The sequence below is a fragment of the Protopterus annectens genome, chromosome 1.part0, assembly GCF_019279795.1.
Source record: "Protopterus annectens isolate FY-2018-M chromosome 1.part0, PAN1.0, whole genome shotgun sequence".
Lineage (NCBI taxonomy): Eukaryota > Metazoa > Chordata > Ceratodontiformes > Protopteridae > Protopterus > Protopterus annectens.
The window spans coordinates 1,620,412,842-1,620,427,833 of NC_056725.1; the positions used below are offsets into that span (position 1 = coordinate 1,620,412,842).

General features: G+C 37.0%; 1 protein-coding gene across 4 annotated transcripts in view; it reads left to right on the forward strand.

Annotated features, from left to right (window-relative positions):
- ARHGDIB (Rho GDP dissociation inhibitor beta) overlaps positions 1 to 8,873 on the forward strand; it is a 405,195-nt gene extending 396,322 nt beyond the window's left edge. For all 4 annotated transcript variants that reach the window (XM_044068142.1, XM_044068121.1, XM_044068129.1 and 1 more), the window contains 2 exons: positions 3,285 to 3,348; positions 5,733 to 8,873. In XM_044068142.1, coding sequence (XP_043924077.1) covers positions 3,285 to 3,348; positions 5,733 to 5,938 — 270 coding nt within the window. In that variant the 3' untranslated portion in view covers positions 5,939 to 8,873. The remainder of the gene's footprint in view (positions 1 to 3,284; positions 3,349 to 5,732) is intronic.
- The last annotated feature ends 6,119 nt before the right edge of the window (positions 8,874 to 14,992 follow it).

Below are 14,992 nucleotides of genomic sequence, written 5' to 3' on the forward strand. Positions count from 1 at the left end.
GAGGTTATAACTCCCCTGTACTCATCCCTCATCAGACCAATAACAGAGTGTAATGCTCCCTGCTGTATGTACCTCATCAGACACCTGCAGCAGGTGGAGAGACCTCAGAGGTTTCTCACCAAGAAAATTCAGGGCCTGCATCATATGACCTACATGGACAGACTGAAGGCCCTATCACTGTACTTTGTGTCATATAGACTGCTTAGAGGCAACTTATGCTTGACCTACAGAGCCATCTCGGACCCTGCCTTAATGGAAATGCTGCATATCTGCAAATCAAATGGGACAAGATTCACTCACTCTAGGGACCTTAACCTAGCCTGCAACATTAACAGAACATGCTGGAGAGATGGATATGTCTCCCAGAGGTTGCCATTCCTCTGAAACAAGCACAATTTATGTTAAATACAGTTCCTCAATGACCCTGTTTAAGAGTAACTTGAAGAATTGAATGGGGAACCATAAATTTACCCCTGGGGTTTCACCTATGCCCCTCTTGGACAGGGACAGCTGGTACCAATCTTAGATTCACTTTGCAAATATAGACTATATATCTTGATCTATAAGAGAACAAGGGTATATCATGGCTAGGTTTGTAAAGGCCCTAGGACCAATAGCCTAGTAACCTCCTATGAACCTATGATCTTATGAAGTATGAGAAATGACACTCTACTGACAGCAACATCAGTGGCTGTATAAATATGAGAAATGGCACCCTACAGAAAGCAACATTGGTGGCCATATAAATATAGGAAATGGCAGTCTACAGACAGCAATATTGATGGCCGTATAAATATGAGAAATGAAACTCTACATCCTGTGGCAAAAATGATGACAGTTCCTTGGCATTAGCTAGTCAGTTGCACAAATGAGTGAATGCTCACTGCACATGCCAGTCTTAGATAATTTACAGCTACTGCTATTATTTGAACTCTTCTGATGGCACAGTGTTTGTATCTTTCAGCTTTTCCCAGTTAGGGGTCACCACAGTGGAACTCCGGACCACTAATGATTGGCAGTAGACAGTGTACTCCTGTAATTATTGATGTTGTGTCAATTCATTATGAGGTTGTATGTTGCTTTACAACTGTTCATTTTGTAACCTGCACATGTGCTGCATTTTGCTGATATATTCTTTTTATTTCCCTTTATCTCTGTGACTGTTGCAGTGGACCCCTTGCCAATAAAATGTGGATATACTGGCATGTGCACTGAATTGATTATTGACTACTTCAGGGTACCATAGATTCCATGTTTAATGACAGTTGCTGTATAGTATAGGTCCACTGCTGAAACTCTGATGTCATGATTGGTGCCGCTTAGTACTTTACGTCAACTTCACTGTATACAACCCAACATGTTATTTTCTTAGGAGAAGTAATGGGACATTTAGTATAACTCATTTATCTGTCAGGTATCATGATAAAAGTCATTACTGCCCCTTTTATTAACCTCCTGTGAAGTGTTCTATGAGTATAGGACACATCTTCCCATAGGAATGTTTCCAAAATTCTTATGTGTGTCTTCAAATATAAAAGTACATGTCTAATTCACAATATGTTGTAACAACATTTCAGATTCTGTTGTCTTTGCTGCAGTAATGGTTATACAGCCTTTAAAATAGTAACTTTTCTAGTCTTATCTACCAAATACTCACTTAACGCTATGATAATAGGCAAGTAATAGTGGCACAATACTGGGGCAAGTAATAGTGGCACAATTCTGGGGCAAGTAATAGTGGCACAGCACTGTGTTTGCATTATTCTAAGAATGTAAGCTATTGTTGTCTCCATTGTCATAGAGAGATAAAGAGCTGACTATGACCCATAGTGACCTGAATCCTGCTAGTGGCATGGACACCTGCTAGAGTCGATGTTGGGTTGGTGGGAGGAGAGGAAAGGGTTGGACCCTCTTCACTTCTATCAGTAATGAGGGGCAGGGCACATGTCTGGAACACTGCCTCAAAGTATTCTGATTTCCCAGTGGAGGTCAAAGAAATGCTTACATTGTACTTGATCCAGAAGGCAGGGTTGTTTGCAGAATTACATAACTTACAGAAATGGGCAACATTCCAAAACCATGCCCACTATATACTTTCCTAGTAGAATGCTCACTGGTCATGTGTGGGGGAGATAACCTGACAGCAAAAATCTTGATCCACCATGAATGATAGTACTGCTTGCAGCATCCAGCTCTGGCCCCATCAGCAAAGAATGGGCCTTAGGAATCTCACCTGGAAGGAAACAAACACGTTTTTTGGATGTCCAGGAGGGAGACTTGATGGCCAAAGGGAGAAAAGAAAAAAAAAGAATGTAAGAAATTTCAGACTAACACTGACAGAAAGTTGTATTTACCCATTGAATTCCTTACCTGTGTATGAACAAATCAAATATCTGATTTAGACAACTAGAAGCCTGTAAATAATATAATGTTAGGATGGCTGCATTCTCTGAGTTCATTAAGGAAATAAATAAAAGTTGTTGAGACTACTGAGATATAGAAAATGGCATTTTATTAACAAAAATGATACTCAAAAATACAGTAGTCTGCATGAAAGATTGTTTTATTTTTAATACTAAAATTCCCATTTTTGTGCCTCAAACTCAATAACTTGGGCCTCTTTAATTAATTTTCTTAATATGTGTAGTATTGTGAAGATGGTGTCAGGTCTTAATCTTTATTATTATTTTAAAATAGGTTATAAGTATATTCAGGCTGAAAGTCTTGGAATAATTTGCTCCTGAAAGAAAAAGCGAGAGAGAGAGAGAGAGAGAGAGAGAGAGAGACTGTCTTCAGGTTCAAGAACTCCTCCTGACAGATTTATATACAATGAAAAGATGCAGCTAGATGCAGAACATTCAAAATCAAGTTTGTCCCTGACATCCACCCATATATTACACATCCTTAAGTTTCTGTAAATTATTAAGCAGATCATTTCATCTTCTTCCATGTCCTTACATCCAAATTGCTATTTCTCCATCTGCAGGTTTCTGTGATTTGCAAAGTTTTCTCTTAGTTTTTACTACCGGTGTCAAAAACAATATATCACTAAAAACCTATACCCTACATAAAATGATTTATTCAGTCAAAGGAAGAATGCATATTTACATTGACAAATGCTCCACATTATAAATCATCATAGTGTAGTCTACATAAGAATGCATTTGTGTGAATTTATAGAAATGCAAACTGTTTATTTTACTGGAGAATGATTCAGACAATTTCATTTTTTTTTGGTGTTTGCAGAATACTCAGAATATGAATTTAACTGTGTTTCATTACAGGTAAACAGAGATATTGTCTCTGGATTAAAATACATCCAGCATACATCAAGAAAAGGAGTGAAAGGTAAGTTTTCAATTTATCACAATCAGATGCCATAAACATATTCACAGTGCAATATGTAGATTACGTAACCAGTATCATAACATGTTAAAAAGACATTATGGACCATTTCAATTTTAACATTGTGATTACTTATTTATTCTGAAACAATGGATTATCATGAACTTTTTTTCTACCGAAATGAACTTAATTTTCCCCACTCATGCATAACTGGTTTATTGTGTATGGGGCAATAGGGATTGTTTTTGCCAAAGTGCAATACTTTTGATCCCTGACATTAAAAGCCATCAGCTTTCTCAATGACCACATGCATAAGGTTTCCACAAATTCCTGTTACTTAACTTGATCATTTAATCAGCTTATAATTGTCCCAATTTTTGTGTCATCAACAAACTTGCTAATCTATATTCCAGTATCTAATGGAAAATCTGACACGAATAATGCAAACAAAATTGGTCCTAAAATCAATGGTTATAGTTCACCCACTGTGAAATGTGTCTCTCTAGATGCAACATCCTCCATTTTAACTTTAAATGTTTTAATAGTGAGACAATTAGATACCTAGATAGTAATATGCCCATTGGTATTATTTTTACACCTTATCTTCATAATCTCACCATGATGGACTGAATCCAGTATCTTAGTAAGGCTCAAGTAAATAACATCCACTGAATATCCCATATTAGACTTGACACACATGACTTCCCCTCACAAAAAGCATCCTGGTAAAGTCCAGGTCAGGTTTTAGATTATCAATCATTAATTCATAAATTACTTGCTTGGATGATGTTCCAGTAATACATTTGAAACTAATGGGGAGTAGTTATCAACTGTATTAATTTTGCCCCTTTAAATATTGGCAGTACCAAAGCAGACTTCCATATTTGGGGAACTTATCCTGTTTTTAAACTTCCTTGAAACAACCTATGCAAGCATGTAACTACCATATCTATGACATTACTCAAGAGCAACCCAGTTAAGCCATGTAGCCCTGCTGCAGTGTTAGACACAAATTTTCTTTAGTGCATAAATTACCATCTCCTCTGATATGTTGGGAGAATTACCTTTTCCTTCCTTATAACTGATGTTTTCTATCATTTTTTTTTTCTTTTTTGATCATGCTTAAAAGTTCTCTGAAAATATAGATACCAACTGAGTGTTATTGGTAATCCAAGTATCATGTGACATTATATACCATTAAAACATTGGATGGCAGCAGTTAGTAAGGATAATGATTGATTTGTTGTTCTGTTTTTTTGTTTTGTTTTTTTTTTTTGTTAAGGTGTCATTTTAACTCAAGGCAAAGCAAGATGAATACTTATTACATTTCAGTAAGCAGTTGTAGAAAAAACATTGAATAAGTAATCAAGAATTCATTGGGTGCATACCTGGCAAACTAATCAACTTCTGCCATGCACAAAATGTGAAAAAATGTTAACCATATCAATGATTAGTGAAAACATAAATCTAAAGTTCCCAGGGGTTGTACTCATAAGATAATGTTTTTGTCATATCTGGCATAAATAAATGCAGTCCACAGTAGAAGGCAAATAGACTGTATAACAGCTATGCTATTATAGAATATCGGTATTGCTTCACAGGGTGGTCTACACTTCAGCAAATATAAAATCCAAAACCTCAGCCTGCAAACTTCAGATGGAAATAATATGACTTGTTGTTGTTATTGATCTCTTGCATGTTACTCATTTACTGTTCATACATTCATAGGTATATAGTCTTCCGTGGTGGTACAGCGGTAGCCTTGTTGCCTCACAGCAGGAGGTTCTCCTGTTCGATTCTCAGCCTGGGTTTGGTAGTGCCTTCTGTGTGGAGATTACATGTCCTCCCCACAGTTGAGTGGGCATTTGAAAGACATGCATTGAATGGACATGCCTTCGTTGAAGGTTGGGTGTCAGGCTGGCAATTCGACACCATAAAAACCAACTGCCAATCATTAGCGGACCGGATTTCTGCTGCGGCGACCCCTAACCGGGAAAAGCCAAAAGACTAACAACAACAACATTCATAGGTATATACTAGGCTAATAACCACCACAGCCTTTGTAAGCCTAACCATGCGACTCAATCCAACTGTACCTCTCCAATTGCCTTAGAAATGTTTTTAAAGGACAAGTAGAGGCCTTGATGAGATTTGAACTCATGACCCCTGGTTTACTAGACCAGTACTCTAATCCCTGATAGTATTCATAATGTTTTTGTTGTCTTCAAAATAGGTGTAAGTATTCATAAAGTGTGCATGATCAATATTAACTTTATAGTTTCAGATCTGTATCGTAATTTAGCCTCAGAAATTACAGTTTCAGAAAAGACTGTATTTGTTGTAAAGTAGTGTGAAGTGTAAACTAATGGCATTTTCTTTTGTTTTAGTTGACAAAGCTACCTTTATGGTGGGAAGCTATGGCCCAAGAAAGGAGGAGTACGAATTCCTTACACCAAAGGAAGAGGCACCAAAGGGCACACTGTATCGTGGTGTCTACACAAACAAGTCCCAGTTTACAGACGACGACAAACATGATCACTTGTCCTGGGAGTGGAACCTTTCCATCAAGAAGGAATGGAAAGAAGAGAAATGAAATCACATCTTAAGTCTTCATAAAGGGGTGACATCAAGACTGTGCAATGCAGGTTAAAGAGCACTGCATGCCTTAGCCTATAAGTGAGGCAAAGGAGAAAATGTAGCCATAGTAATTGAGTCACCATTCATTTAATGTTGAGTAAAGTCAGCTAAACAAGCATACATTCAATAAGGTCACAGCTTCAGAAGTCCTTATGTTATGTAATTCTCCCAGGTGTCAGGATACTAAGCTAACTGCATTGCTTAAATTAAAATAAGACAAAAATAATCTCTAGCATTCATTTTATCTTTATTATAGTTCTTCCTCAGCTCTTAAGATCACTGAAAAATAAGAACAAACTATATGTTTAAATTACTTATATAATATGTAATTCTGAATATGCTGCTTCCTAGACAGATGAATGAAAACATCCCCATTGTTGTTCCCTCCTATAATTCTGATTATATGATAATATTCGGTTTCTGCATTACTTCTGCAGCTACAGCACATAAACTCTGTAAGCATTTAAATGGCATTGAGATTTAACATATGCTGTGTTAGTCTTCATGGTTACCACTTTTTGAATAAATGTTTATATATCGTATTTCTTTTTAAAGCATTTTATTTAATAAGACTTCAGATCCAGTGGATATTTTTTTATTCAAGTCATATAAAAAAAAATCGCCATTGTTTTTGAACGATAAAATGGCTACTTGTACATGAGTTACATTTGCATTACATGGAAGAGATTCTGTTTTTATTTTTTAATACATTTGCTTGGATTAAATGTTGGTATGAGATAATGATTTTCTTCAGTAAGATGACTTTGCTTGCAGAGGTTTTCTTCATGAAAATGAAAATGCTTCCACAGATAAAGGACCCCAGACAAGGCAAAGTAACCCAAGTTGGGCAAGTAACCATTTTGATACTGAATGCATGGCAGTTTTCCCTTTTTGTTTTGCTAGTAAAATAGCTGTACTTCGTATTTGCAGAATAGTATCTCTAAATTTAATTTCAAGTATTACTGGAATGTTATCCTTCGTGTAAACCTCTGCAAGAACATTGCATGTACTCTGCTTACCAGAAATTCACATTTTAAGTACAATGATCACAGAAACCTTCTCTCATTACATCTTTATTTAGAGAATAGCATGAGCTGTACTATTTATGTCATTAGAAAGAGTATCAGAAAGTGTGCCATGAATAGTTTTATACTCTGCTATAAAGATATATGCTTGTGATATATTGTTCTCACCTCTTCCACTTATAAGACCTTAGCCCACAGCTGCTTTATCTGTCTATATATATGTATAATACAATTAATCTTTATTAGCCTAATGTAATCCAAGTCAAAGGCCTCTAAAAGCAGTTACATTGCCATTCCATCAAATTAACTGTTTTAAATTAGCAAATGCATGCCATTATTCACCATATCAATATCATTTCATTGCACATAGCTGTTGAAGTTTACTAAATAATATAATATATGGAGCAACCTTTTTAAATTAAACAAGACATTAGCAACCTTATTGCATTATCCTGCCAATGTTACACAAGTTATTATGGTACAGTGTTAATGTAGGCATCACAATACAACAACATTTTGAATTAAAAGCATGCTCCAGACCAAACAGTGAGGAAGATGATGGGGCAATGAAAACTAACACTACTCAGTAAACAGACCTGCTTCTAATTAAAATAATTAAACTACAGAATAATTTGTTTTACTACTTAATATTGCAAAACATCAAAAAGGAACCAGGCATATAAAATGGTAGCAAATTCGGCAACTTAACATATTTTTTACTTCCACTTTCTATATCATTTTTTCCTAACTAAAAAAATACATAAAATAACAAAAATCTATATTCTATAAAAAGTAACAATTATCAGTAAATTATGCTTTGAAAGGCTGTGCATAAGTATACTATGCCCATTACTCACAGGGACATTTCCTTAAACATACATTTTATATGGCTCATGCTTAAGTTTTGGTCCCCCCAAAGAAGACAGCAAATGATATTTGTGTTCCTGCTTGGAGGACAAACAATGGTGCAGCCCTATACTTTTCAACATATTACTTTAAGCCTACACAGGTTAATCTAAATTTAACGCAAACACGTTGTGACCCTTATGGTGCAAGAGTTTGTTTCTATGTTTACCTCAAGCGGGTGCTTTACAAAAACACCAAACAATTTCATGCAAAGGGGGAAAACACTTTTACTATGTGAAAATGGGGAGTAGGTTTGACATGAAGGTTAAAGTCTTCACCTTATGGACACAAAATACAGAGTTTGATTCTAACGTCGGGTAATTAGTTAGACTTAAAATGGCCCTTCAAGGCAGTTAGCCTACTATTCAGCTGTGAGCCTATGAAGTGGATTGTAAATCATTTTCTAACTGGTATGCACTACAGGATAGTAAGAAAAGTGATACTCCTCTGAAACATTATGTACTATCAAAATGTAGAAGATCAGACTTTAGAAACATGGAAAGTAAAATATGTTATGCTAAGCAGAATACTCACAAGTAAAGACCTCTAGCTAGTCTTCAGTGGTTTATAATTATAATAATATTAATAATAAAAATAATCATGGAAAGGAGAGACAAGGTCATGACACTATACAAATGTGTTTGCTATGCTGAGTATTATTGTTCATTGATATATTTCACCTGGATCAGCAAGAAATAAGTTGTTCTTAAGGCACTATTCTGTATCATAAACTTGGGAGTTTTGTAAGAATGGCTTTTCATGTAATGTTTGCACATTTTATGCAATGCATATTGCAGACATTTTCCCAACAAAGTATTTTACATGGCTTTTAGCATCCAGATTATGTTAACAGCTTTTGCTTTACTATATCACCTTTGTTAATAGTCTTTCAAATGTATTTTTAAATGTGATCTGATACTTTAATAAACATTCTGTGGGAGAACAGATATGTCTACCTGACTATATGACTTTCCTCTAATTCTTTGTTTTTAAGATGATCTTTCCTACAAGTGGTCACCTTCTACATAATTAGTTGTTTGGTCTCTGAGCCCTGTTCCCTAAGTTTTTGTTTCCTTGACGATGTTTTCCATTAACAAAATGGCACTATGAGATTGCAGTTGGTATGAGCACTGTCTTTGCAACATTAGGGTGTTTCTCTTTTCACTACAGAAGCATAACTGTAAGATTAATATACTTGAGCAGGGGGGTGTCAGGAATGTAGTATTATGGGTAGGGGGGACAAAAGGGCAGCTACTCTAGGCAAAAGCTATTAGGGGCTACAAATGGAACTTCTGCTAGGTGGTTGATTAAAAACTGATTAAAAGCAAGTTCAGTAGCAACATTAATTTAAGGAGTCATATACAGTTGTATGTTTGGGTTCATATCTGGTATTAGGTCTTTGCAGGGTTTTTCTTTTCTTTCTTTCTTTTTCCTGAGCTTCAGAGGCCTTTTTAATTTTGATCACAGACTTTGAGTTGAGGGAACAGTTCTCTGGGAATTACCAATTAAACTATATCTATGGCTGTGGAGGAATGATGCAAGGAGAGAGCAGGAGGGCCTACCCATTGCAAAAGAAACAGTGGGTGCCCTTTTGTTTGGGAGAGGTACTACTTTATTATTTGTGGTTGGGAAGATGTTTCTTAATGAAATCAATAGGTATTAAAGTCAGGATACTTCAAAAATGGCAGTTATATGATACTTTGACATACAGTTGACCCATTTACTGGATGCACTGATTCAGCTGGGATATCTTAAAATAAAGCAAGCATGTATTAAAGGTGCCCTTATTCTCCTGAATTCACATAAATTGCCAACAGTACAGGTAACAGGTAAGTGGAAAAATTACGTAAGCAGTGCAGCATGTAGGCAGGAAAACAAGATGTAGAGGTTCATTTGTAAACCACATAGTACATGAGACACATAGGCAAGCCATGTAGTACATGAGACACATAGGCAAACCATGTAGTACATGAGACATAGTCACAGTGGCATTTTTCTGCAAATCAGAGAGCAGATACAGTGTAACACATGTGCAACCCAACTCGTAAGGCAGTAGCTAAAGGTTATATGTGTGTGGGGGGGTGTTGGGGATTAATTTATTAACTGTTGACTTCTCTCTGTCAGAGACATGGGGGCCAGGCTGAGGTGAATTTGCAATTTCCCATCCAATGAGCAAGATTTATTTTGAACATGGTCCGGGAGGAATTCTGTTTCACATAGTTGGGGAGCTTATTCCATAGTGCAGAGATCCCTTAAGACAGATATCGGTCTCTCCAGCAGGTTCTTTTTATGTTGCAGACAAAGTTCAGGTTTTTGGATCTAGTGTTTTTGATGTTTTTCATCTCATGGATGTGCAAGAGATCAATCAGAGCTGGATCTGAGGATGCCTTATATGCTAGGCATAGATTGCTTCTCAGAAACCTCTGGGAGACTGAGTGTAGAGATAGGAACTTAAGTCAATCTGTGTAGGGCAGGGTATTCATACCCTGGATTCTCCTGGTGAGGTACCTTTGAGGGCATTCCAACTGTTGCAAATGACGGGCTAGGTACATGCTAAAGGAGGCACTGTACTCAGTGATGGGTCTGATAAGGGCTGTGTAGAGTGGTACTATTACTTCCTTGGATCTGGATGCCTTAACCTGGCTTATGAGTTGGGTGACAGAATGATTTTCATACTATTTTGGTTACATGTTGGTTGAATACCAGATTACTGTTTACATATATTTCCAGATACCTAACTGATCTTTTACAGTGTATTTTATCAATGGAGTACTTAGCTTGGGTGGGTGCTTTCTCAAAAGTACTATAATGCAGTTCTTTGCACTGGATTTTAATCTGTGGTTTTTGTACTAGTCATTTGTTTTTCTTACACTCTCTTGTAGAATGTTGGTGTCATTTGGGGGGGGGGTCTATGATAGCTCCCAATTTACAGTCAACTGTGAAACTTGGTGAGCCAGAGGCCTTTGACATTGGCCTTGACTTCTGAGAAGTAGATGCCAGACAGGAGCTGGCCCAACACAGACCCCTGGAGTACTTTACTGCTGACCAGACTCTTGGTGGAGGTGGCCTCACTGATCCTGACTTCTTGGGTCCTATCTGTAAGCCAGATGGCAATCCAAATCTAGCAAGTTATGTAGGGATTTATGCCTAGTTCTAAAAGTTTGTCAACAGTACTTGTAAGGGGTATTGTATCAAACAGCTTGGCCAGATAGAGGTAGGTGTTATGCACCATTTTCACCTTATACATAGCCATGGTGACCCTCTTGAAGAAGTCTATCAGGTTAAGTAGGCAAGACCTTCCCTTAATAAAGCCAAACAGGGATAGGTCCAGTGTCTGTAGGTTGTCAATGCCATTGTTGATCATTTCCTTGAAAATTCGTTCCACGGCATTGTATATTAGATTTGTCAGACTGATCGGTTTATAGTTCCCAATTTGTCTGAATACCACGAGACCTGGGGCGATTCAGATAAATATCCAATAGACTCACATATGTGGACTAACATAACGTAAGCTCTATGGTACAATTTTTTTTTCCCCATACACCGTCACCAGCAAAAACATAAGTAGAAATGATGGAAAATAAAATGAGTTTTATTTAACAAGTTCTAAAAATGAAGGTCTGTAGACCAATTACAGCATACCCCACCTTCTTCAGTACATCATAACCAGTAAATGACATCATTAAATACCCAACATTTAAAGACATCAACATATGAATGTACGGTGTTATTTTCTAATAGTCATTGCTCTGCAGAGAGATTTTTAGATGACTGGTGTCTTTATCTGTCATTTCTACTTGTGATTTTGCTGATGCCTTTGGTGTAATAAAGCTAATTATTTTTCTCCTAAGCATCTTATTCATTGTGACCTCAAATGTGAAACTTAAGAGACCAATATTAATCACAGCCTTTTTCACTGCAAAATAAGTCAGTTTTTCCCATTTGCTTCAGACACTACTGTTTACGGTATGTGCTGCACAAGTGACGTGTTTATACCATCTCTTTAAATATACATCATATGTCAGAACACGCGATCTCCATATGGTACCATTTCCGGAGAGATGGACAACCATTTCTGAGAATGTTCAGAATAGCTTGTAATGTTCTGAACAACTTGGAATCCTTTGAACATAGAGTTTTATGATCCAGTCTCTGATCATAACTAACTTATTATCTGTTTGAGATATGGGTGCCAAGAAATTTGCCTTGAGAGTAGAGTGAAGCAAAGTCTAAGAGGTGACTCTTGACATCCCTGTCAAGAACATATAAATAGCGAGTTACCATCAGAGAGATCAGATCATAATTCTTTGTAGTACATGAACTTTAGCTGCTCTGATGTAGTGCCTATTTTCAGTGAAGGCGTTGGCAGGAAAACTCCAAAGCATAATAATCCCATTCCAAAATATACTGAGATAATCATAAAATAAAAATAAAAAAAATAAAACACGCCAAAAATGCTGTAATCAGTAGTATAATGTGATATCAAATACTTTACAGAGTCAGATATCCCTAACATTATAGCATAATGAGATGCACTAAGCGACAGAATGAGTGACACATTTACAGCTCCCATAATTAGAACGGCTCTTTCTGAAGACCTGATAAAATGGCTACAACTTGAATAATTGATAAGGTTACAATCCTTATTTATGTGAGATTGAATAGTTGCCACAGCATGTTTTATAGAATTAATTTTGCTATGTCTAAAGTAGTTACTCCTGTTTACAAAGTGTGCAGTTAGAGGATGTAGAAATCAAATTATTGTCTGCAGAATGCAGTTAATAGGTAGATTATTGCCTTACCATTAACCTATATTAACTACTATAACATGTATGAAATGTTGGTATAATAGGACTGAGTCTGCACGTTTGGCTAAACTTTGATGTTAAAAAGCTGACAAGAGGCTGTTAACCCAGTAACTAAGACCATAAGATCATAAATCTTACTGCCTTAGATATCTTGGCTATAAATATCATTGTCATTTTCGTATGTTATCACTGCTGCAGGAATAATCTAAACAGACTCTTTTTTTTTTCTCCTTTGTTGTGCTGGACAATTCTCCTCTTAACTTATGTTTTAAAATCCCTTATTTTCATCTTCAACATTTTTCTTAGAATCTTAGTTAAACTTCATATCCCCTGTTTGTTTGGTATACTAATGCCATATCTGTTTTAATGATTTAGTCTACATTCTGTTTCTTTTATATATTTATATGTTTAATGCAGTGGCAATAAAAAAAAGGTAAAAAATTAACAGTGCTTCTGCAAGCATGACAACATCCCTTGTACCTCTGTTTTGACATTCTATGCTAACATGTATGATTTCAATAATTGCCTTAGTTTTTGGATCTAGTTCCTGTCAACCCATTAAGCCATGGTCAACAAACCTCATGGCTTTGCCAGAAACGGTTTGCACCTGGCACCTCTAGGCTTTCGGCTGCTGGCAAAGGCTCTTGCCTCTTCTAAAGTTTCTAAAGTGCCTTTTTTAGGCAAAGTCTTGAAAACAACATTACCAATGTGAAATTAGCCAATCAGAATACAATAAGGGTCATGCTGCTAAATGCTACGTGTTTAAACCAAAAACTGCACTCCCTGGAAGCACTTCTATCACTAGAAGATGTAGATGTCTGTGCAGTGACATAAACCTGATTCAAGGTCTCAAAGACTACCCCCTGCCTTGCAAGGCTACAATGCCTTCTACACCTTAGACTGTAAAATGAATACATGAAAACCAAAGGAGGTGGTGTTTCAGTCTATGGTACAGATAAATTCACCTCCTCTCTAGTTAGACTGGACAACTCCATGGAGTTACTCCAGTTCCAGGTTACAGTAGGTAAGACCCCCATTCAAATCATAGCCAGTTATAGATCCCCCTTCATGGGCCATGATGCCCACAAAGCCTACTTGACCAAACTGGAGACAATCCAAATTTTACCGAATACTGGTTATGGGGGATTTCAATTATCCCACCATCAACTGGGAACCAGGGCTAGCCCTAACTCACTAGCGCAAAAGTTCCTTGACTTTGTTACTTCAAATGCCCTGGAACAAATTGTCCATTTCCAGACAAGAGGTACATACATTCTAGGTCTGGTCCTCACCAACATGTCAAACAGATGCACTGCCTCAACTGTCAGACCCTCATTAATTAAAACTGACCACAAGTCAGTCACCTTTGAGCTGGAACTAACACTGGAACTCACAAAGGGTGAAATCAGACTAAAATACTTCACCAAGCCAAACTATACCCTCCTTTCTGAATGTATAAATTCATTCTAAGCCCCACCTGAAGCTGGAAGTGGTAACTACGCTGAAACTTACACTAATGCCCTGTACAATCACTCAATCATTTTCATAAGTGTAGAAACTCGGCTGTACCAAGAAGAATCAAAGCCAGAGCCCCAAGTAAAAACAAGCTGCCATGGTGGACATCCAGTGTTAACAAACTTTACCATAAATGCAAAAAGTTGCTGTACAAAAAAACAATGGAAAAGCACCCTCCTCAGCCTCAACAGGCAAATAAGACAACTTGTCAAGTCCTACAAGGGCTCCTTTGAGAGAAACTTAGTAACTACAGCCAAAGATAACCATAAGGCCTTCTACAGCTACATACATAGCCTAAAAGATAGGACCCAAGCATGTACAGAACTAGTGGCCAATGGTATCACACACAATGATCTCACAGAGATACCAAACCAGCTAAAAGATAGGTTTGGTGAAAATCTCACTCCCTTATCCCCTCCTAATTTATCACAAACTTTTCCTAAAACTTCCCCTCACCCTACATATCTGAAGAGCAGGTCCTCAAAGCCTAATTCAAGGCAAAAAACACAGCCTCTATGAGACCAGACAACATCCTAGGTTCTCTTCTAAACAAGCTAAAACATGAACTAGCATCACCACTAAGTACCACAGGCTATGTTCCCGCAGAATAGAGAACAGCAACAGTTATTCCCTTCCACAAAGATGGCGTAGCAAAAGACTCAGGGAATTTCAGATCCATAAGCCTAACCAGCCTCATCTGTAAGGCCATGGAAAGTATCATTATGGACCTCAGATATAAAAGACATAGATGACCTC